This window comes from Phyllostomus discolor, chromosome 1 (assembly GCF_004126475.2).
Source record: "Phyllostomus discolor isolate MPI-MPIP mPhyDis1 chromosome 1, mPhyDis1.pri.v3, whole genome shotgun sequence".
Taxonomy (NCBI): domain Eukaryota; kingdom Metazoa; phylum Chordata; class Mammalia; order Chiroptera; family Phyllostomidae; genus Phyllostomus; species Phyllostomus discolor.
Genome location: NC_040903.2, coordinates 8993722 through 9017803, shown reverse-complemented (window position 1 = coordinate 9017803; position 24082 = coordinate 8993722). Strand labels below are relative to the sequence as shown.

The following is a 24082-nucleotide window of genomic DNA, read 5'->3' as shown; positions in this document are numbered from 1 at the left end:
TGAGTGTTTAAATAACTCCCGCGGGAGAAGGAAATACCGCGAGACTTCAGCGATAGCGTCGGGAGACGCGAGCGGGAAGAAATAGATCCACCCACCTCGAACGCAGCGCCTTGGGCGCATGCGCTTAGCGTTTAGCCAGGCGTTTTCCGGTGAAAAGTGGTATTTCCAAGAGGAGGGGGTCGTTCGCTTGCCCGGAAGTGGTCCCGCCGAGAAGGCGAACGGAGTGGCGGTGAGATTGTCGGGACAGAGTGGCGTTAGGCCTACTCCGGTCGCGCAGCTAGGCGTGAGGCGAGAAGGGAAAAAGATCCTCCACGGGTGAGAACGGGGAATCTGCTGGAGGGGAGGAGGGGCTTCTTTGGAGATCCTTCGAGAAGGGAAAGAGAAGGGGTACTGGAGCGCCAGGCCGCGCGGCCTGGCTCCTGCTGCAAAGGAGAGGTGGAGGGGTCCGCCGAGCGGGCCGCTGTGCGGTCCCCTGATGGCCGTGGGCCGCTGTCTTTCCGAGCCCCGAGCCCCGGGCCTTCGGCGGAGAAGGGGGGCGAACGGGGGAGGCCCGCCGGGAGCAGCTGCGGGGACAGGCGCTGAGTGATGTACAGAACCGCTTACCCGAGCTGCGCCCGCCCTCGAGGCCTGGTTTGCAGAGGTGCACCACGGCGGTGAACCAGAGAACCGCGGTGTTCGGCGTAGCGGTTAAAATGCAGGAGTTTCGACGGCCTTGGAGCAGAAACTAAGCCTAAACTTTTTTTTTTTAAAATGGGATGCTGTGAGGTCAAAATGAGCCAGCTAAAGAAGTAGATTCCAGGGCCGCCCGTGCATCTTTTTCCTTTGAAATTACCTTCCCTCCCCAGTAGTGATGGGTTTTCTGAATTTACTGTTCGTTTTCATGAATTAACGACATATACATTGATCTCTGCGTAAGTACACGATATCGCTTTCGTGTTCTCATATGAAGATTCGAATATGCCATTTCCTTTCTGCAATCAGTATTGTTTTTAAGGTTTATTCATATTGATACTTGCATAATAATAAATTACATCAATGGACGCTTACGTGCCAGACACCGGTCCGAGCAATTGACTTCATTTAATCTTTACAAACAAGCCCTGTGAGGTAACTCCTGTCTCCTTTAAGGGAGGACACTGAGGCACAGGTTGCTGTAGTCCTTACTCTGTTGCATGACTCTGGCATGATGTATTCATCCATTCTCTTCATCTTCCCAAGTCCCGGCACGATGTAGGTATTGAAATGACAAAGTAATGAATATGAAAGCATTTGGGTTGCCCATGATTTTTAAATTTATGAAGATGCCTAGTTTCTGAAAAAGCATTTTAGCTTAATCAGTCGGAGCGAAAGTGTAGAGGCCTGAGAATGCGTGGAGTATGCTGGTAACATTTGGAGTCTCACCACGGCTGAGATGCATTGCAGTAGAGTGCCTGGAAAGGCGTGGTGAAGAAACCTAGAAAGGGCATTCGCTTTTTAGCCAAGTCTATCCAGAATATCATCTCAACACGTTATCTACATAAAGAATAAGTTACATTTTTCCCCGAGTCTTTAAATCGGGTATTTTACACTAACCACAGTTCGAGTTCTCAATAGACACGTAGGGCGAGTGGCTACAGTGTCGGATAGTACAGAACTATTCATACTTTGAGAACCTCTGTGTGTACCATTTGTGTTTTTTTTTTTATGTAAAGTCTTTTATGGTAAACTAAAAATTAGAACAAACTAATACTTGGAGGCATTTTCTTATTTTGTGGCCTTTAATTGTTTGTCTCTCTTTATGCCTTAGATGTCTGCCAACTTTGTTTTGTTTGGCTGTGAGGTTTCTAACAATATTATTTCCTTTGCTGTGTTTTAGTTGGCCGTCTCACTACAAATCAGATGACTTCATTCAGTTTTGTCAGTTACTGAAGGATGAGGCATTGGCCACCAGAGGTCAGCCTAACTATATTTTAATGAGCTTTTCTTTTTTTGATTAGTAATTTTTTCAACATTATGCAAAATGAAAAGATAACTTTTGCAGTAAGAGAAATAATTTGCAAACCATGTATCCCATATATCCCACGTTAATATACAAAATACATAAGAAACTCATACAACTCAATATCCAAAAAAAATTTTTTAACGTGAACAAAGGACCTGAAGAGACATTTTCCCAAAAAAGACATGTTAATGGCCAACAGGCACATGAAAAGGTGGTCAGCATCACTAAGGAGCAGGGAAATGCAAGTCAAAACCACACTAAGAAAACACCTCACACTGCTAGGGTGACTATTGCAAACAAGTCAAAAGAAAAGGGTTGGCAAGGATGTGGAGAAGGGGGAAACCTTACACATGTTGGTAGGAATGTAAATTGATGCAGGCGTTATAGAAGACAGTATGCCAGTTCCTCAAAAAATTAAAGATAGAATCACCATATGATCCAGCATTCTCACTTCTGGGGACATAGAGGAAATAAAGTCACCATCTCAAATATCCATCTGTACTCCCATGTTTATCTCAGCATTATTCACAGTAGCCAGCATATGGAAACAGCCTAAGTGTGCAACAATGGATAAAAATGTGAGATACATACACAATGGGATATGCAGTCTTGTAGAAAGAAGGAAATCCTATGATTTGCAATATGGGTCAACTGGGAGGACATTCTGCTAAGTGAAGTAAAGGAGACACAGAAAGACAGGTACTCCGTGATCCCACTTACATGTGAAATATAAAAAAATTTAACTCAGTAACAGAATAGAATGGAAGTTTCCAGTAGCTGGGGTCGGAGGTTGGGGCAGTGGAAGAAGTGGGAAGATGTTGGTCAAAGGTTAACTTTCAGTTTTGAGTAAGTTCTGGGGACTTAATGTGCAGCATGTTAACTATAGTTATTAATTAGCACATATTCTTGAAATTTGCTGAGAAAAGATAACAGAACTAAAGAATGTATGGTAAGTTTATGTCTGAAATTACAGAAAAATCATTCTTTTTCTGTAATGTATACATGGTAAAGGTAAATTACACATGGGAGTTTATAGAGTGGGTGTGGTTAATTCAGTTTTGTCAGGGGAAACTATGTGCATGGAATGTAAAGGAGTAACAGTGGTAGCCTCACTCTAGAATTTGCATATGCCTGCAAAGAGACTTTGTCTTATTTCTTAAGCAGAATAAGCCTTTTAAGCATGCTTTGAATAACACAGTGCCTGAAATATACTCAATAATCTTGCAGATGGAATTCGGTTGAAATGAGAATAGTAAAACTACAAGAGGACAGAAGAATTAAAAGCCAACAGCTTCTCCTGTCTCAATAAAAGAAAGATCTATGGTATGTTTTGAATTTTCATTTTCAGATTGAACTAGGTAATATAAACTTAAAAGTATTTGCATTCGTGTTTCTTATTGAAGATGAAGATATAAGCAGTTCCTTTTATATTGCTTTAGTAGCATCATCTTTATTGATTCTGCTTTAAAACATTGTTTAATTTATCTTTGTCCAACATATTACCAAGTCAGTTGAATATAATTTGGGGATTTTTTGTCTCATAAAAATAGAACATACTTGTATCGTTACTTACAACAGGCCTTCATCACTCCCTCATTAATTTTTTTCCAAAAACTTGCTAAGCCCCTAATGTGTGCCAGACATAAGTAGGAACTGAATTAGGTAAAAGGACGGCATAGAAGCTAGAGAAACACTATTCTTTAGAGGACTGTAACTGACATGAGCCACACCATATGACCTTATTACTACAAACTCAGTGTGTAGTTGAAACTGAAGATGTTTACTGACTTTGGTTTTGGAAATCACTCCTACAGAATGGCATAAATGCGATTTGATATTTTGGGTTTTGCTTTTTTCATTTAGAGCTGTGCCTTCAGTCCAGACACACTGCAGTGTGTTCTTCCAGTGTGCTCAAACCACATTTCACCTGTCCACCCTTCCAGTGATGGAAACCTAGAATGCTTCTAAGTCCTTACCATCAAAGATGGAGAAGCATCAGAATACATGTTGGTGTCACGAGAATTACTTTGCTATATGTACCCAAGAGTAGCATTGCTGGATCATGAGATACGCAAATAGCTTGGCCAAGCAGTGCTGCCAGTTGCTCCTCAGAAAGGTCTATAATCACCGGTTCCTAAAGGGGTTCTAAGTCTTAGCTTCCTCGCTAACACTGAACATTGTCTAGCTTTATAAGTTTTTACCAAACTAATGGGCTAATATCATTTTACTTATATGGTTAGTGGCTTGTGGCTTTTCCCTCCTGCAAGTTGGATAATTTTGTCCTTTTCCCCATTTTTTTATTGAGGCTGCTATATTTTCTTGTTCATTGTAAACTTTGTTCCTGATATCTCTAGTTTAGTCAGGAAATGATTCATTTTGATGTGACTGAATTCATCATCTTTTGGTATTGTGATTTACCTTGTAAAAGGTATTTGTGTAATGCATCTTATTGTTAGTATTACTGGCATAGAAGTTAAGAGAGTTCAAATTCCTGGCTCTTAACCAGTAGATGTATGACCTTGGGCACATAACGTAAGCCTTGAATAAATGGGGACAATAAAAGTACCTATGTCATAGGGTTTGTAGGAGAATTTAAAATGAGTCAACATTTATATAGTTTCTAGAATAGCACCTGGGAAGTAGTAAGTATTATATAAATAAATAATGAATATGTAGGTGGTTAATCTCAGATCCAGAAATTTTGTGGAGCTCTTTCATTAGCTCTACTAGCTTACATGTCAGTCTCTTTTTAAATTGGATGGCCTTATCATTTGTAAATTAATAGCTTTATTTCTTTTTTCCAGTTCTTACACCTATCATTTGTTCTTTTATTTATAACATCGAGCAGAACTTTTGGTTCTTTATCAGTATCAATCATCATGGTCATCCTTATCTAATTTCATTTTTTAAGGGAGTATCTAAATGTTCTTATTTAGGATAATATTTCCTGAAATTTTTGGCTGATAACCCAACCCTTACCAAGTTGAGAAAGTAGCTTTCGTTTTTTGCTTTCTTTTGTTCCTGGGGCGATAGATATAGAAATATTTGGAAGTTGAGATATTCTTGCTTTCCTGGGGTAAGCTCTACCTGATTATAACATATTTTTCTTTTCTTTAATACACTGCTAGTCTTATTGGGTAATATTTGGAATTTTTGCAAATGAAATGAACCTATACTTTTGTTATTTGGTTCATATTTAGATTTGGAATTCTTTATTCGCATGAAAGGAGAGCTGGTCAGTTTATATACATTTTTATTTTTCTGGAAAAGCTTATATAAAATAGCATGAATTTTCCAGGAATTAGTGGGACTCACTTGTAAAACCATAGGAGCCTGGTGTTTTTAATAGGAGGTTGTTACCTTTTTATTTTCTGTAGTACACACTAGTCTGTGCTGTTGAAGTCATCTGTTTCTTCCTGTGTGAATTTTAGTATTTTATATTCTAGAATTTAGTCATTTCATATGGATTTTCACGTTTTAGCATATATTTGTCATGTTTATTTTTAATTTTTTATTTTTAAATCTTGATAATCTATCAGTTTGGTATTTTTAATATTTTCAGAATATATTTTAGCCTTATCAGTCTTTTCTACTACTATTTTATTTGCTGTTTCATTTCTGCCTTTATTTTGCTGTTGCTCTTTTCTGTTATCTTGAATTCTTAATTTCTGGATATTTAAATTTTCTTGTATTCAAAGCTGTATGTTTTTTTTCGGTACTGGTTTGGTCATGTCCCACAAATTATGCCTTGTGGGTGGTTTATATCATTACTCAGTTTTAATATTTCTTGATATCCTTTGTAATTTCCATTTTAACCCAAGAGTTATGTAGATCTCAACGTAGGATTACTTTTAACTAACATTTAATATCTACTTTTATTGCATTGTGATCAGATTATTTATTCTGAATGAAATACCCTTTGGAATCTATTTGTACTTTATAACCTAATACATGATCTATTTGTGGGTGCATGCACTCAAATATCTTTGTTTGGTGTGGAGCTCTGTTTACTTAAATAATATCCAAAGTATATTAATATTTTAACCATTTTTTATACTTTTTGTATCCCTGCTTATATTTCCCCCCTCAATTCTATCAGTTGTTATTCAAGAACTTTTGAGTATATGTTTTCAGGTGCATATATGATCAGTACAGCAGGTCTTCAAATAACATCATCTTGTTCAACATCACTTTGTTATAATAACATTGACAAGATGCCTTCAGAACGAACTCTTGTTTATATCAAGTAGCCTATGGTAACATCATTTAGTAGAATGTTGCAGAGCCCATTAATGACATTAAGTGAGGATTTAAATGTATGTCACTTTATTCAAGTTGCTTTTCGTCCATCTTTGTCCCATATAATTTTTGACATAAGACCTTGTTGTATGTTAAGATTGCTGTCTCGGCTTTGTTGGGTCCACAGTGGCCTGACACATCCTTTTTTATCCTTTTATTTTTTATTTTTCTGTGTCTTTTTGCTTTAAAATCTCTTTTGTTGGCAGTATATTATTGAATCTTCTTTTTTAACCCAGTCTGAGTGTCTGCCTTTTAATTTTTAGTTTAACCTGTTTACATTCGGTGTAATTCCTACTGTATTAAGATTTATCTCATATCTGTAGAGTATGGTCATATGATCCCAACCTCTGGGTCCCAGCAAGAGTCCTCAAATATCTAGCAACTCTGCAAGCAGGACAGGTCTCCAAAAACTAATCCCACCAAGCACATCTACGAGTAAAAAGATATGAATAAAAATGTTTTATAGCTTTCTACTTGGAGATTTGGACATAAGGGTCTGCTTTAGCAGAAGTAATTTCTGGGCTAGAACTGCATATTTAAAAACAGACCGGCCCACGGGTAGTACCCACAGAGGATTCAAGTGTTCCCGGGCTCGCCTTCCCGGTTTGTGATTTAGGAGCCATCCCAATGGGAGAATCTGCCTGAGCCTCTGAGATAAAGAGGGGAAAGCCAAGAAGGCTTTGTTCGGCATCCATGCTCTTCGGTACTCACAGTTAGATGGACTATAATGTCACCTAGTGCTTTCAGGCTTTAATGTCATGTGTCTAGTCTTCTCATTCACAGGTTAAGGCTCCCTTTCCAGATAGTCCCAACAGCTAAGGCACCGGTTTCCGAGGGCACGTGCACCACCTGTGGAAAACACCGGATCTGTGTGCACCAGATGTTCTCGGCAACTCGTCCCACCGCCCGTCTGCACATGATCTGCCGCGCCAGCAGACTCTGAAGGCAGCCACTGAGTTTCTTCTTACTGCCAAGTAGATACAATACCCTGGCAACAAAACAGAGGACACGAGTGTCTCTTCACAGTATCACGACAACTTGAAACCACACTAAGAAAATCAGTTTGCCTAGATGAGGACCCTTTCTCTTCTTGGGTAGCCAGGATTTAAAGGAGAAACTCGGACCTGTGCCGCTGGTAAGTGACTAACACTTTTACACACCGAACTGCTCCTGAGAACTGAGATGCCTTCTTTGTAAGGGAAGAAAACACAACATGATCTCGAAGAACTGCACAGTGGGACAAGCCAGAGGCATACTGTGCGTGTAACGGACTCAAAAACAGGCAAGTTGATCTTGTTGAAAGGATTTTTCATCTTTTGTTTATGTTCACCAGTGTTAGTCATTGTTTTGCTGGCTTAAATTGTTAACCTTTCTCTGGTTCCTTCTCCTGTTCTGTTCTAATGGGTCCCAGAAATCCCTCTCCTGACCCCTTGTCAGAATCGGAAAGTGAAGAAGAAGAAAATGCTAACTACCTAAATGATAGTTCTGGGGAAGAGTGGGATTCCTCCGAAGAAGAGGATCCTGTGGTGCCCAACCTGACACCTCTTGAGAGTCTTGCCTGGCAGGTTAAGTGCCTTTTAAAATATTCAACAACTTGGAAACCTTTAAATCCCAATTCCTGGTTATATCATGCTAAACTCTTAGATCCAAGCACACCGGTCCATATACTTCGGGAGATAGGTCTGAGGCTCTCCCATTGCTCCCACTGTGTGCCCAAACTGGAACCGATTCCTGAATGGCCACCCCTGGCTTCTTGTGGAGTCCCACCTTTTCAGAAGCCCCTGACAAGTCCCAGCCGGCTTTCCAGAGACCATGCCACCCTGAACGGAGCGCTGCAGTTTGCCACCAAGCAGTTAAGCCGAACCTTGAGTAGAGCCACTCCCATAACTGAATACCTAAAACAGATCCCTAATTCGTGTGTCTCTGGTTGTTGCTGTGGCTGGTTAACCAAAACGGTTAAGGAAACAACCCGCACTGAACCAATCAACACTACTTACTCTTACACTGACTTTCAAAAGGCAGTTAACAAACTCTTAACTGCATCACTATAAAACCCACCATTTGTTCTGATATCTCGTATTGCTAGTTGAGAAAGCAGTACAAAGCTACACAGCCCAGAGCTGCGAGAGGAATGCCGCCTCCACCAAACTGCCCTGGCGGGCCAGTATACCAAGTACTGGATATATGCCCAAGAGGCCCGTAGCTCAGCTGCAGAAAACGTGCATCACGGCTTTCCCTTTGATAGATCCTGTGGATAAAATGAGAACTTTAATGGAGAATTAGTCAAAAGGTACCATATTGCAAAAGATACATTATTCTCTACATTCTGTTCTCCACCCCCTCTCAATTTACTCCACCTACCTGAATGGATTCCAGCTAGATACCTAATTATCAACGGGAAGGAAAAGGTAGGCTCCTACCCCTTTTGTTGCCCATCCTTCACAACAGCTACAGCAGAAAGTGTAGTCAGCTACTCCCAACCACACCTGCCTGGGCATAGTCTTCTCGGGCATGCGTTTTTAGGGAGGTAGTGGGATTAAATTAATTAACTAGGCAAAAGAAAATGGTGGGAATAGGATGCGTCTCCTAGCTTTTCTATGGATAGGTCTATTGTGGCACACTTTAGGGGTTCCTATTTTGGGGGAGAGAGTGCAGTTTCAAACCTATAGTCTAATGCTCCAGACCTATTACAGTACCTGTGATTACAGCATAAACATTTTGTAAGTTCCCATCAGGCTCTCTGTAATTAAGCTGACCTGTACGATGGTACCTGGGGATTAAACAGACACCTTTTCCATAGGGAATATATTTCCTGCATCTTAGCACTCAGACTTTAGTCGAGAGGAAATAAAACACATTCCAAAAGACCAAAGGGAAAGGATGATTAAGAGAGCATTTATATTTTCAATGCTAACTGCTAAAGGATTCAAGTCTTCCCGGCTGTTTCCTAGAGCAGCACTTCATGCACTTTCCCCATCCACTGCAGACTTTCCGGGATCGCGTCTAACTTTCAGGAACCTGACTACAGAAAACCTCAGCCTAATACAACCTGAAGTCAGTTTTTAGTATCACTTTTTTTCTACATAGCTTAGCTATATCTGAACAAGTGTACGTACTGTTGTAAATGAACCTTGCAGTGTTTAGTTGAGTCAAAATGTAGAAGTCGACATAAAATGCATGGGACCATTAGATCTTCTCACACACCTTCAATAAAGAGTGAAACCTGTGTATGATCCTGGTTAACAGGGCATCTAAAGGGTGCAGAAAGTATTGTTAAAGATATATTATACACCCCCTTTAGTTTTGCTTTTTTCCTCTTCTCCATTACTAAGTGCTATGTACAATGTGGCATCAAAAATTAAAGCATTAATAGAATCACAAATTTTTAAATGTGTAGCAACTTTAGGAAGAGAGAAGAATGTTTATAACCTAATGAGTATTTCTGCTGAGCCTTAGTTTTCTTAAGGGAAAAACAAGGAGGGGGTTGTAGTAGGTAGAAAAAATATGTTAGTGGAGAGTTACTGAACTGAAACGTATTATACTGTTAGTATAACTGAATGTGTCAGAAACTGTTTCTATGTAGCTGTTTTCTGTGAAACTGGTTTTTAAAATGTTACACCTGTTTCTTTAAGGGGGAGGTGGGAAAGATAAGGAGGTCTAAAAAATTAAAGTATGTCGATGTTTATGTAACCATAATATGTTCTTTTTTCTGTGTATGTGTGCACGAGTGTGTGCACGCATTTATGTGTGTAAAAATGCTTTCCTCATAAACGCATTTTTCCTATTTACTGCTAAAGGAAGCCTTTCCCCAGCTTTGCAGCTGAATAAACCAACAGCTTTGTACATGCTGAACAGAGTATGGTCATTTATTCTCAACTCTAATACATAGATCTTGCTTTGCTTAAGGCATTCGACATTCCCTAAATGCTGAGTAAAGTCAATAGATACAACCCCTGTATCTATAGTGTCTCCGATAAATGGTGACTTGGCAACTCTAGAGAAGCAACATACTCGAAGAAAATAATGTGCGATGTTGTCAGGACCCAAATTTGAACCCATTTGTTTACATATTAAGTAACTGCAGGTTGCACAAAAGGATAGGCACCTGAATAAGCCTTATGCCTTCACTACTTCTTGTGTGCTGTGGATGTGGGTTTAGGGGTGAATTTACCACTTTCATACTCACCCTACACAGGCCTTTGGTTAAATGCAGTCACCATAATTAGAACAAAGAAGTGTACATTTATTTTCTATAGGAATATTTATCACAGAACTTAGGAAACAGGATTTCTAAACCAATGGCCATTAAGGTTATTTAAAAGTAGTCTCAGTACAGAAAGGCAGCCTCTTTGTTGAAGCTGTTCAAACACCTTTAGCCTGCGGGACCACAGTCACGTATTTTAAACCCATCACCCAAGAAAAAATCTGTATGTTGCAGTAGGAGGTCAGCTTTGCGGGATTATTTCCTGGAGCTTCTAGCAACTATCTGCCTTAAGAAATTATTCTATTGAAAACAGCGTTTTGATGTTACAGTAAATCATTAGAGTGATTTAGGGACCTTAGAAGTCACTTGGGTTATTTTATTTAGTATGTTTTTATTGATTATGCTATTACAATTGTCCCAATTTTTTCCCCTTTGCCCCCCTCTGCCCAGTACGCACCTTCCCTCCAGCAATTCCCCACCCTCCTTAGTTCATGTCCGTGGGCCATACTGGTACATAAATACTTTTACCTCTTTAATGATGATTCTCTAGTTTTGGCTCCAGTGTTAGAGAACTCAGTAACTTTATGAGCAGCCCATTAGTTTTAAATATCTCATTGGAAATTCAGTCATTCCTCTAATAACATTAGGGAATGCCTGCTATAATCCAGACACTGGGAATGCAAAATTAACATACTACACATTATATTGAACCAAGATAAATTATCCCAAAGCTTTTGGCCATTGATGCCATTTTTGCTCTCTGGTTACAATAAATTAAGGCTAATCCTTATCCTGGCCCTTAAGTATTTGAAAGTGGGGCAGCCATCCAAATCTAGTGTAAATGCGTGTGGAAGGCACACTCCAACAAACCACACGAGGGGAAGTCGGCCAACTGTGAATCGAGGAAATGAATAGGTATTTTGTACACAGGTTTAAATTGTGGATGCTAAGTTCATAGGGCAGTGGCATACAAAGAATATATGGGGTTATATATATATATAATATTATAATACATATATATAACTTCCAACTTTATAAGACAACTTTGTAGAAGCTCCTGGCTTTGTTAGTCCACTGATGAACAATATCCTTTCGGTTGAGGGAACTAGACTAGGTGACATAGCTACTAGGTATTGTGTCAAGTTGCTGTGATCAAAAGGAAAAGATGGTGTCTCCACCAATTTTAAACAATTTAGTTCACGGGTATGTGTATGAGTCTGATCATGAAATCTCTATGCTCTTTAATTGTTGGTAGCTGTGGGATTATGTGAAAGCTTGGGAAGTGAAACCAAGAAAATGGAAAGAAAAAGATAAAACAGTGATTTGACACTTGCTAGCGACCCAGCTCCCATTAGCTGTGAGAGCTGTGACAAGCTCTTCTCAATGAGATACGGGAAAGGAATGCCCGGTTTAAAAATAGTTTGAAGTGGTGTGGCAGGCAGGCGGTTACCCGAGTTGTTGGTTGTAAACAGCATTGAGTCAGCTGTTAAAATGTTAGCAACAGGTTAGGGTTGGATTATAAAACAGTAAGGTGACTGACGTTTGGGCATTTTATTTCAGAAGACATAGATGACCCCCACGCACGACATGAAAATCCTTGGAGTCATTTGGAAAGTGGTACGCCATTCCCTGGAGTAGGCCATAATCAGTAATCATCCAGGAGACTCAGGATCCTGGTCAGCCAAGCAAGATTAAAACTGAGTTCTTAGTATACACAGAGACCAAGCCAGTGTGGTATTGAGTTAGATTTCAGCAGAAACCAGGTGGAAGAGTCTTAAAATAAGTGTTGCAATTTACAAATTAAGGAGCTGATAATGTCTTCTGGAGTGGGGGGGGGGGGTACATTTTAGTTAAATGCTAACCTCTTGCTTAATGTTAATATTTCTAGCCATAGTGTCAAGTGTGGAACCTGATGCTCCAATATATCAGCTAGTGTTCTGTAAAGGATTCATCAAGCAATGGTCTAGTAGGGACCACGTCCTTTGGGAGGCACCCAAACAACTGGAACAATCCGGGGGCGTCGCTATGTTCCATCGAAAAGACCCTGGGTTGGTTTTATGATTACACCTTGGGCAACCAGAATGCATTGGTAAGGTGGGAGAGTTCTGGGGACACAGGAAGCCAACCACAACTGAGAGACACTGAATTCCTACATTAATTGAAGGCAGTAATGGCCACAGCCTACATGTTCTGTGGGGACTTACCACGAAGTGGGTTATAGGGTATTGGCCCCTGGCTACCTGCCTGTCAGTAACATAGAATTTCCCAGTGGCTTGAATGCTTTGGTCCAGATCCCAGTTTCCTTCTCTGAATCCAGTTGGTTTTGTTTTGTTTTGTCTTGTTTAATGTTGGTCACTTTGTTACTTAGGACACATTGTTTCTTTAAATGTGTTGGGTTGCCAAATTTAGCAAAAATGCAAGACACCCAAATAAACTTCAGTTTCAGATAAACAATGAAAAATGGGACATGCTTATACTAGAATAATAATTATTTTTCTGAAATTTAAATCTGACTGGCATCTGGTGTTTTATCTGGCAGCCCAAACAAACAAACAAATAAATATGTTGGTAGCATTGGTTCAGCTTGGGTTGCAGTCAGGTCGCTGTTTCCAGGAAGCAGTCTTCCTGTTGTGTGGTGCTTTCTTACCTCCAAGTACTTGATGGGGGGAAAAGGAGCTAACACACAGTTGCCGCTGTAGTTCACACGTTGCAGAGAAATGGAGAAGGAAGACCAATTAGGCTAAAAGGCTAAAATAATCACACAATGTTAATAAATTACATAGTAGTTCTAGACATTTTTATAATTTTATAAAATGCTGTCTCAATAATGGGTAGATTGTTTTCTTGTTGATGTGTGTTTTAGGCAGTTATTTTCTCCTTTGCCATGAAGGGAAAAATTAAGTATCTTTTAAAATGTAAATAACTTGGTGAGTTGTACAGTTCTGGCAGCGAGGCTTCGTTGCAGGGAAGGTCCAGAGATTGGAGCACATCTTTTCCTTTCAGAACCCCCAAAAGACTCAAGGATTTGAAGCACAAGTTACTCTGGAAGGTGAAGGTGAGGAGCAAAGTTGGACACAAGGGTATTATTTGAGAGTTTATTTGTGCCCTCATTTTGTAGCTAGGTGTCTGTCCCTCTTTCTAGCCAAAGATTGGAGACTTAATATCTGGGGGAATGAAAACAAAGTCCCAGTTAGACTTAGGACTGGGCTGGAGGAGAATGGTAGTGAGGTGCTGTACTGAAAACAGGAAGATTGAGAGACTGAGAGTCCTCCAAACGTTATGAGCCATCAGACCCTTTTGTCCACCCAGTTACATCATCGGACAGCCAGGCTTCCACCCAGCCCTGTCTACCCCATCCAGAAAGATGAACAATTTAAAATAAACAGCTGCCACTTGGTTATTTGTTACAGTGGAACCCAGAACCCACAAGGCCTGCTCATTCATAACAGCTTTCAGTCACCTGAACTCACCATAAACTGATAGCCAAGAATCATTAGATATTTGAGGATAACTTCAACGAGGAAAGATGAATACCGAAATGAACCTGGAAAAAAAATTGGAACTAATGCAGGAAACAAAACTTCCAAAGAAGCTGTAATATGCTCAGAAACATAGGAGAATATATTGCATCCATGAAGTAACAGGATCCCATAGAAAATCAACAATCAGAAAATAAGAAGATTGGAAAAGTAGAAGAGCCAAAATTAAAGTCAACAGATGAGTTGGAAGATAAGCAGGACAAAAAGGCAGAGATAAGGAAAGAACAAAAAGGAAAATGAGCAGATCAGAATGGGATGCAACCAACATCTGATTAATAAAAGCCTCAAAATGAGAGAATAGAGAAAGGAAGTGAAAAGACAAAACAAAATTAAAGAACATTGCCCAAAAATACAAGACATGAGTCTCCTAAAATGATCCACTGAGTGCCCGGCACAATGAATTAAGACAAAAAGCACATCATTATATTTCAGGATATACTAGGTTTAAAGATCCTAAAAGTTTCCAAAGGGGAAAACAAGGTTTACATAAATGGATGTTTTCGGAATGGCATTTAGATCGTGGGAACAGCATGGGATGTTAGAAAGCAAGACCTGAAAGCAAGACCTTCCAATGTAAGGGGGAAAATTAATTCTAACCTACAATTCTATATCCAGACAATCCAACCAAGTGTGGGGCTAAAATAAATTTAGATTTGCACGGTCTCAAAATTTTACCTTACCATGTACCCTTTCTTAGGAGGCTACTGGAGGCTGTGCGTCAACAAAACAAAGGAGTAATCTACATAAGAAGGCATGGGATCCTGAAAACATATCTCTCAAAGGAACACAATGAAGGTAGGTCCTGGGATGGCAACTGTGTCAAGTAAGTAGGGTGGGGTTTCAGGAAATAAGTCTCTAGGAAACGTGGGACAAAGTAAGTATATGGAGAATGTGAAGAAGAATGAGACAGATGTTAGGAAATGAGGGGAAAATAATAAGATGATTACAGAGGGAACTAGGTTAATAATACGACAAGAAGTACACCAAATACACATTTTTGGATGAGTGTCAGTGTCACAAAAGTAAATCTGAAATTTTGTTTTTTAAATGTCATTACAGTTTTAGCAGTCAGAGTCAGTAGTCAGATTAAGAATATAGTACCGTTGTAGTAATATCAGCAATCTGGTCCTTCAGGCATCATACTCCACAGTTGCAACAGGTAACCACTTTCCATAAGATATGCGCTGTAGAAAATGTTTTCAGAAAACAAAATTATTCAATAATTTGTTTTGTAAGAGAAACGATGTCTCTTGCTTAGGTGAATCTCAAAATCTTGGTCCCTGAATTTTTGTTGATAGAAATGCATAATTTACAGAGTAATTTCAACAAGCTTTTCATTTAAATTTTAGCCTTTGTGAACTCAAAAATGTAAGGAATTATCTACTTCTTTAAAAACAGTATTTTAAAATTTTATAGTTTTTCATCTTCCATACTGTTTTGCTATCAAGACATAGCCATATATCCAGTGACAGAGCCATTAGACCAGAGGTGTCAAACTCATTTTCCCTGGGCGCCACATCAGCCCCACGGTTCCTTCAAAGGGGCCGATGTAGTTTCAGCTCCTTCACAGTTAAGGAGTAGTTACATCTATACAGTCCTAAAATTATTTTGGCCCTTTGAAGGCAACCATGGAGCTGATGTGGCCCCCAGGGAAAATGATACCCCTGTATTATATACAATCCTACATAACACTTTAGACTTGTTTCCTATGACCTATGGTTGGGGTTTTTTTTTCCTACTTTGTTTCTGTTACTATTACATATTCTCAGAATAAATTTTTATTTAATTGCAAACGATTGTGTGGTGATGTGTTTTTTCTTTGTCATCAAATCCATTGCGTAAACCATGCCAGACCAATTTTTTTAAAGTAAGGGATAACAACACACCTAATTGAAATACATAAAGTACACTTGATGATTTTTGCATATGTGTACCCTCATATCAAGATGTACACACTCACCCCTGGCTGGTGTTGCTCAGTGGACTCAGCACCAGACTGAACCAAAGGGTCACTGGTTCAGTTCCCAGTCAGGGCACATGCCTGGGTTGTGGGCCAGATCCCCAGTAGGGGGCGCATGAGAGGCAGTCACACATTGATGTGTCCCTATCTTTCTCCCCCTCTCTAAAAATAAAGAAATAAATTCTTTTTAAAAAGAGATGTATACACACAGATCAAAGAACAAAATTTCTGATTCCCTAGTGCCCTTTCCCAGTCTATTTATTCTTCCCCCCAGAAATATCCACTCTTTTACACATCAGTTAGTTCTCCTTGTTCTCAACTTCATGTGAATGGGGTCATGTATTGTTTTATGCTTGGCTCCTTTCATCAACATAATATATGTGATTCATCCAGGTCTTTGCATGTATCAGTGGTCCATTTTTGTATTGCTGTAGGCTGTTCCATTGTGTGAACTCCATGCTGTAATTCATTTATCCCTTCGGCTGCTGGTGGCATTTGAGTTTTTCCAGTTTAGGGCTGTTATACATAAAGCTGCCTTAGCTACTCTTGTCCCTGTGTTTTGGTGGGGATGTGCACTCACTCCTCTTGGGTGTAATGCCTAGGAGTCAAATTGCTGTGTCATGGGGTAGGTTATGAAGCAAAAAGACATCAAGTGAACTGATGAAGCTTATTTGTAGCTTGCATCAACGTGGGGTCTGTCTGGTACCATCCACAACAGCATCACTGAAGGATTATTTCAAGTGCCTTGGACCCAGACCTGGCTGGTTTGGCTCGGTTGGTTGGCATGTCATCCTATAGACCAAAAGGTCATGGGTCTGATTCCTGGTCAGAGCACATAACCCAGGTTGTGGGTTTGATCACCAGTTGGGGTGCAGATGAAAAGGCAGTCAGTTGTTGTTTCTCTCTCTTATTGATATTCTAGATGACACTTAGATTTGTATTGCAGAGACACCATAAATGATTTAAAATTAAAAAAAAAAAAGCAGTGGTTAGTTCCAGAAAGGGAAATTAAGAGATGGCTTTGTTGAAATATTGATACTCATCCATACATAGATCATCCATATTACCAATACTTAAGTTAAAAACGTTTTGAGTTTCCACTGAGTACAGAGCACTCTACTGCTTTGTAAAAAATGGAATTAAAAGCCTTAGTTCCTTCCATTCCTTTTTTGTGTGTTGGAGAGTTCCATGGTTTAATTGACTAGGAACACCAGGAAAAGACTAGAAAGACAACAGTGTCAAGCTGTTGGATTCATTGCCTGCCTGTTTACCCTAAGGTGAAGTCTAATGCTCTTTGCAAAAATGGGTTGTTAAATTTTTCACGTGTTGGGAGGAACTACTTACTAGTGCCACTGACTGCTCTTAGCCCCTGTACTCACTCTCTGTTCCTTGTTTCCCACCTTTGTTACCACTAACAATTTTGGGTAGAAATATGGAAAAAATGACTGTCAATGCTAGTATTCCTAGACTCGAATTGCCCCCAAACTGTTTTTCCACAAACAATTCATGGAGCTCATGGAGATCATATTACTGTTTACTGTGAGCTGGCTATAGTTTTGCCACACAGCATTTTACTCCGAACTATCATGTTCCATGGTGTTATGTCGATGTAGCGTAGTCTCAGTGCAGATGCTGCTGGTTTGGTTTGGTTTGGTTTTCTCCTGTGGGGATGAGAAGAAGCCTTGATACCAGGCTACCGTTAATGAAGCCCCAGGACTGGTTAATGTGGGCTAGGATTATAATAAAGCATAGTGCCAATTAAAGCTATGTGTTTTCTTGAATTGTTCATTCAAAAAAGATGTTTAACAGAAAACTGTAGCTTTCAAAAATAAAGGGATGTAAGCACTTGACAGGAATGCAAAACCATGAAACCACGGCCCATGCAAACTGGCCTGAAAGATGAGCAGGACTAAGGCAGAGAAGGGAAAAGAGCCGCCCAGGTGCAAGGCTCAGGAAATACTCAAGAATATGACCTTGTTTTTAGATTAGAAGTTTATTACCAGTAATAACAATAATGGAGTTACTCATGCTGCTTAACTGATGAGGGGAAAAAATGACTAAGCAAAAGCTAAAAGATTACCTTAACAAATTCCTACTAAAGAAATCACCTAAGGCAGCACTTGGGCTATCAGTCTGGTAAAGATGAATTATTCAGTACCCGTTGGGACAAACGCTTAGCCATCTGGAAAAACATAAATCTGGATACCAGCCTCACTCCATAGATCAACCTAAATCCCAACTATATAAAAAATGTAAATACTGTGTTTTTAAAAATAAAACCATAAAAATGCTAGGAGAAATTGATCCTGGATGGAGAAAGCCTTTCTAAGTGTTGATGCAAAAGCCAGAAAATAGAAGTGTCAATATATAAATTTGTCTATGTAAAAATTCAAAAGATCTATAGAACATAAGAGAGTTAAACTACTAACTGGGGGAAAGGTTTGCTTGTATTACAGGCAAAGTGCTAAAAGCCCCTACAAAGAAAGAGCCTGGATGTGTTAAAAAATGATTAAAGATAATTTAGGGCATAAAAACAAATTTTAGCCCTTCATGAAGGAGACAGTCTCCATTCAGGGAACTGCAAAATGGGGCAGAAGGCAGGAAGCTTTTATAGGATCAAGAATAAAGAACAAGGGAGAGGCAGACAGAAAAAGACCTGGTTGTCTGGGGCCACAGTGTCAAGCTTGTGTGGGCTGAGAAGAAACAAGGAATTGTAAGTACAGAGCCCAGAGCTGGCCTGGCGTTCGGGGATTGGCTGCCTGGATACGCAACATTTCTGGTCAAGCGGAACAGTTACAGGAACACAAAGTCATCTACGTTTCCATCTGCTGACCTGGCGCCTTGGGCAGGAACAGCTGCGTCTTAGGTCCGAAGTTATTTCAACAGAGGGAAGAAAGGCGGGTGAAAGCAGGATACAAATGGTTTAATTCCAATAATTAATCAATTTGTAAAAATGTGTTCCTGCAGCCCTACTAGCAAACAGCGGGAGGCACCCTTCACCTATTGAAGATGGTTGAAGATCAATAGTGGCTTGTTTGGGCAAGGACATGGGAAAATGTACATTTTTGTACGCCATTAATGAGTGTGAATTGGAACACCTTCTGGAGAATAGTATAGCAAAATATATCAACATTTAAAATTTACTTATCTTTGGAATTGGTTTACTCCAGGATCGATTCCTATGGAAATACTTGCGCATCTGTGCGAAGATCCGTGTATCCTTTCAAGTAGGAAGTTGTCTTGATGCAATAATAACCCCCAGACACACTCAGGCAGGTTGTCCCAGATGTCTGAGACAGGAAACTTGACATCCCAAATCAAGATGCTCCAGTCACTTGGTTTATTGAATCACTTTTAAATTGAAGTCAATTGGAAAGGGTAGTGAAGGTTAAGATGTGGAGGTGAGAGGGCCACGTTATTACCTCAGTCCCGTGTTATGCAGCGTCACGTCCACTCTGGGGCACCTGCCTTCACTTCTGATGGTGTGGTTGTGAGAACCACCGCCAAAACTGCCGGGGGCGGGGCAGAGGGGGCATGTGCAGATCAGCAGTGCGTGCTTGCTCTGTCGGAAATGCACAGGGGCAAGGGTGCCCGCTTAGCGGCCGGCTGACAGCCGCATTTGCCACCTGTTCCTGGGGCAGAACGTGCCTGGGGCCAGAATGGGTGTCCACAGTTTTAGGGGTGATGTAGCCGTCCACCTGAAGGTGGCATCACTTGCACCGTACAATTTATTCTTCCCATCTTTTTCGGTTAGTAACACTCGTGTCTCTTCCATCCTTTTTACATAAATTCCATTCTATATCATGCCTCCCAGTGTACTATCTGTAGCTGACACATCTTAAGCTTAAGAACTCTTTCCCATGTGTGTCATAGATCTTTGTTTTTCCTGCTCTTTAAAACAACTCAATATTCTCATAATACAGCAAACACAAACTATAAACACATGTTAAAATGTGCTTAAATATATATTTTTTAAAAAAAGAATTGTTCAACAGGTAATAGGCCAAATAAGTCATCATTGTGTGTAATAGAGTACCGGCTGTTAAAAATAGCAGTGACCTTTATTGGCAAAAGAAAAAATTGTATGTCCATTTTTATTGAATGAATAATGTCCAAAAACATTTACAGCACCCTGTTTGTGTGTTAAAGTACATATTTGTATATAAAATTTCCTAGGTTGTGCAGTGAGATCCTTCCAGACATTTCTCTCAAAGTCTGGAGGATCTCAAAATATTAACAGTACTTTTCTTTGAGTGGGGGATGTGGGGTGATTTTTGCTTTCTTGCACTCATTCTTTATATTATTACAGGTGAGATGAGGAGGTACTACAAAAAAAAAAGCTTACATTTTTATAAGCTAAAGAAAAAACACAAACCAGTGTTGGTTTTTAAAAGTTTCCCATGGCCAGCATTTTGCTCTGGAAAGAATAGCCTTTGCAGTTGGATAGACACAGATCCGTTTACCAGCTGCATGAGAGCGGTTTCGTAGCCTTCCTTAGCATCAGCTTTCTAGTCTAGAATGAGATAAAGGATGCCTTAGTGGAGGTGAGAACGTTTGCAAAGGGCATAGCACAATGTCAAGATGACCTTGGTGGGCTAATAAGTGTTCTTCCACCCCTGTACTTGATAGCATGCTGAATCCTCACCTGCCCCTCTATTTCATTCCTGATGGTGTGGAAGGACCAACTAAACGTGCTAGAAAATCGCAGCAGCTGCAGACTCTTTCCAAGGCAGGCTAGCTTGTGGCACCCAGATTACAGTAGCTGTGGCCCGATGAAGCTGGGAAGGGAATCCGGCTACCCCACTACAAAGCTGAAAGTGTAATATAATATTTTCTACTGGAAAACACTTTGGCCCCTGGATCGAATAACATTGCATTTAAGGGAGTAAAACTTGGGGTTGGACTGCAGTATTCCTAAACTTGGGTGTGCACAGGGTCATTCATCTGGAGCCGTGGTTCACGGTCCTGTGCAGACCCAACATCACCTTTTTTTACGATGTTCTTGTTGCTATCTTGAAATTCACAGGTAATTTTTTAAACTATTATGCACACTTTTAAAATCAGTATAATTTCTTGACAGTAAATAAAGGAGAAATAAAAGGAAAGATTATAATCGTGCATTTCAATATAGGAATTCTCTGGGGTGATTAACTTTATGACATTGTACTACTCAGATGTTTACACGTTCAGGTACACTCACCGTGGAACTGGCAGTTAAAACACAAATGTGTTGGATTGGCCACCAAATACCACGAGCCACATGGCCGCTGATGATATCTTCCAGAATGGCCAACAGGGTTCAGTCAAGTTCTGGACCAAAAAGGCTAATTTCCCTCCAGTTTATACACTGGTTGAATTCCCATAAAAATTCAGAATGTGTTAACGCTCTGCAGAAAATACTCTAAATATGCAATGTGGAATTTACTAAGCAGAGAACTTGTGTGAAGTATAGATCCCTGAACACCCAACTCCAGACAGTTTTGACTCAGGGAGTCCAGGATAGGACCCGGAATCCACATCAACCTGGTAGTGGTTCTCACTTGGGCATTCTGTTTTCTTTTCTTTTTTCTTTTCTTTTTTCTTTTCTTTTCTTTTTTCTTTTCTTTTCTTTTCTTTCTTTCTTTCTTTCTTTTTTTAATGTTTGTTTATTTTTAGGGAGAGGGAGAAGGAGAGAGAAACATTTACCCATTTCTTGCATGCCCACAACCTGGCAGGCAGGGATCTGGCCCACAGCCCAGGCCTGTGCCCTGACTGGGAATGGCATTTGCAGAGCAGCGCCCAGCCCACTGAGTCACTCCAGTGCGGGCCAGGCATTCTGTTTTCTAGATGAATTGGGGGAGGGGGTGGCTGTTCTAGAGAGGGAACCTAAAACAATAAACTAGGAACCAAAAACTCAAGATTGGTCATTCCTATGTAGTGTAATGTACTGAGATGAAACTAGGAATTTAGAATATCTCGGTTTCAGACATAAGTCTGCTACTTGTAATTGCCTAACTTGGTACAATTTTTTTGTGTGTCTATTTCCTCATCTGTAAAAATAGTTATTGTACCTGCAGAGTGGACAGATGGGATTGTGGTTTCTGAGACTCTTTGAAGCTTGCTTGCTTTATTTATCAAGATTATTAAAACTCGATGACGCTAACGCCACTTTCGGAAAATCTGGATGGGGTGCTGTCACTTTCCTCAAAGCCCACTGAAACCAGAAAAAGCAAGCCACCAAAAAAAAAGGGGGGGGGGGCGGATTAGCCCACTCACCAAACTAACAGACACCAACTCACAATCTGGGAGTATGGATAAGGATGAGTCGCTTCCCTTTCACTGGCCTTGGCTTACTCAGACTTTGAGCTCCATCTGCTACTCAATCACTCCTCAGTTCCTCCTCCTCTCTCCCACACCTGCCACTATCCTAGCCACCTTTTTTCTTTGTGCTCCTCCCCCTTCCCTACACTGTGCGTCCTCGTCCCCGGTTTCAGTCACCAGCTCGTGGGCCACCCCTTTGGCTTTCCCCTTTGTTCGGTGATCCGGGGCAATCCTCCCGCCACATCTGGCTCCTCTCCAAGATGGGGAAAGTGGGGACTCCCGTTTGCAGACCCTACGGGGCCCACACCGCGCGCCCCAGTCCCCCTCACCTCCTCTCGTCCTCGACACTCGCTCTCACCTCCCTGCCCCCCATCAGCATCTCACCCTCCCACCCCAAACTGTGGGTCCGAGGCTCCTGAGCTGCCTGCTGAATAAGCTGGTGAAGGTGCCGGGTTCCCCGTCACTGCGTTCACCCTGAAGCACATCCCAGGGGCTCCTCCCCAGATCTTGCGCACCGGCTGCGGGAGGCTGAGGCCAGCTCCTCTTCCTCCTCAGCCAGGGATGTCCACCACGGGCGGGGGCCGTCGCCACTGAGTCTGGAGCCCGGCACCACCCACTTGTCGGAGAGCGCCGCGCGGGGCCAGCGCAAATCTCTCCACAGCCAGTGGCTCCTGCTCTCGTAAGCCCTATCGTTGCAGGCAAACACACGCACGGCCGGGAGCAGGGCGTAGGTCACGAGCAGCACGTGCGGGCCCTCGGCGTCTCGCTGCAGGGTGAGGGTGCCCGCAGTGCCAGCGAGAGCGCCGGAGGGGGGGGAGTGGGCGCACGGGCGGCCGGGAGGCGGCAGCCCGGGGGAGCAGGGGCCACGCGGCAGTGCGGGCGGCGGGACTGCAGTGCCGCCTCTCCAGAGAAAGCCCACACGCTCACACGCCCGCGCGCGCGCACACACACACGTGCACACCGTAAGCAGCAAGAACACGAGCAAGAGCCCATACGCTCTGGACACGTTTTAGCGATGGCTTCTGCCCTCAACAGCAAAATTCACGCGCCCGGGACTTGCCTGGGCTCCAAAGCTGAGGCCCACGGCGGCGCCAGCTGGAGAATGGACTGCGACCCCGAGATGCACGTGAAAATGTGCAAGAAGATAGCCCAGCTCACCAAGGTAAGGCGAGGTGCAGCGAGCAGGCTAGCCGCGCTCCCGGGGTTCCCGGGCCGGGGAGTGAGTGCGGACGCGCCCAGGGGAGACCCAGGCCAAAGCCAGGCTGAAACTTTGTCTCAGAGGCTAACCCAGAAGGAAAGCGATCCCGAGTCTTGGTGACTTGACCTTCTGGACGCACCGTCCTAACGCAGCTGAGCGAGAGGATCCTTGCCAAGGAAACCGCTCCAGCCTGAGTGCTGAGCAGGTGGACTGTGCTCCCCAGGTGGGGATGTGACTCCAATTGGAGCAGTGCTGGGGTGTGTGTGTGTGTGTGTGTGTGTGTGTGTGTGTGTTTTGCTGGCTCTGCTCAAGTGATCGTGCTTGGAATGTTGTGGTTTCATTCATCGAGGTACTTGACAGTCAGGGAGGTCGTGTGCGCGCTGTTTAAACACTTGATTCATTTATTCCTTCCTTTAACAAATATTTGAGTCATTTGTTCAGTGCCAGCAGCTTGCGTGGCACCGTACTAAACCTGGAAGGCAGCCCGGAGGACTTGCTAGCACATCGGGTGTGGACGTGTGCAGGAGTGTCAATAAGCAAGTGCGGGCTTCACCGTTTAATTATGGGGTTTACAAAGGACCTTGGGAGGTCAGCCAGCCCG

General features: G+C 41.7%; 2 protein-coding genes across 10 annotated transcripts in view; both read left to right on the top strand.

Annotated features, from left to right (window-relative positions):
• The first annotated feature begins 58 nt into the window (after positions 1 to 58).
• On the top strand, positions 59 to 10132 carry DCAF16 (DDB1 and CUL4 associated factor 16). 9 transcript variants are annotated; one of them, XR_004901627.1, is made up of 4 exons: positions 74 to 315; positions 1856 to 1932; positions 3209 to 3304; positions 7064 to 10132. XR_004901627.1 is itself a non-coding variant. In XM_036019170.1 (4 exons), exon 4 carries the CDS (start codon positions 7681 to 7683, stop codon positions 8329 to 8331), a length of 651 nt encoding a protein of 216 aa, XP_035875063.1. In that variant the 5' UTR covers positions 94 to 315; positions 1856 to 1932; positions 3209 to 3304; positions 7049 to 7680; the 3' UTR covers positions 8332 to 10132. The 9 variants fall into 9 exon arrangements, 7 of the variants coding, with proteins under 7 accessions (XP_035875077.1, XP_035875063.1, XP_035875062.1 ...); XM_036019170.1 differs by having other exon boundaries at positions 94 to 315; positions 7049 to 10132; XM_036019184.1 differs by lacking the exon at positions 3209 to 3304 and having other exon boundaries at positions 59 to 315; positions 7064 to 7660.
• A 12129-nt stretch (positions 10133 to 22261) lies between these two features.
• Positions 22262 to 24082, top strand: part of FAM184B (family with sequence similarity 184 member B) — a 70964-nt gene continuing 69143 nt past the window's right edge. The window contains exon 1 of the mRNA XM_036019144.1: positions 22262 to 23445. Within this exon, the coding sequence (XP_035875037.1) occupies positions 23299 to 23445 (147 nt within the window). The 5' untranslated portion in view covers positions 22262 to 23298. The remainder of the gene's footprint in view (positions 23446 to 24082) is intronic.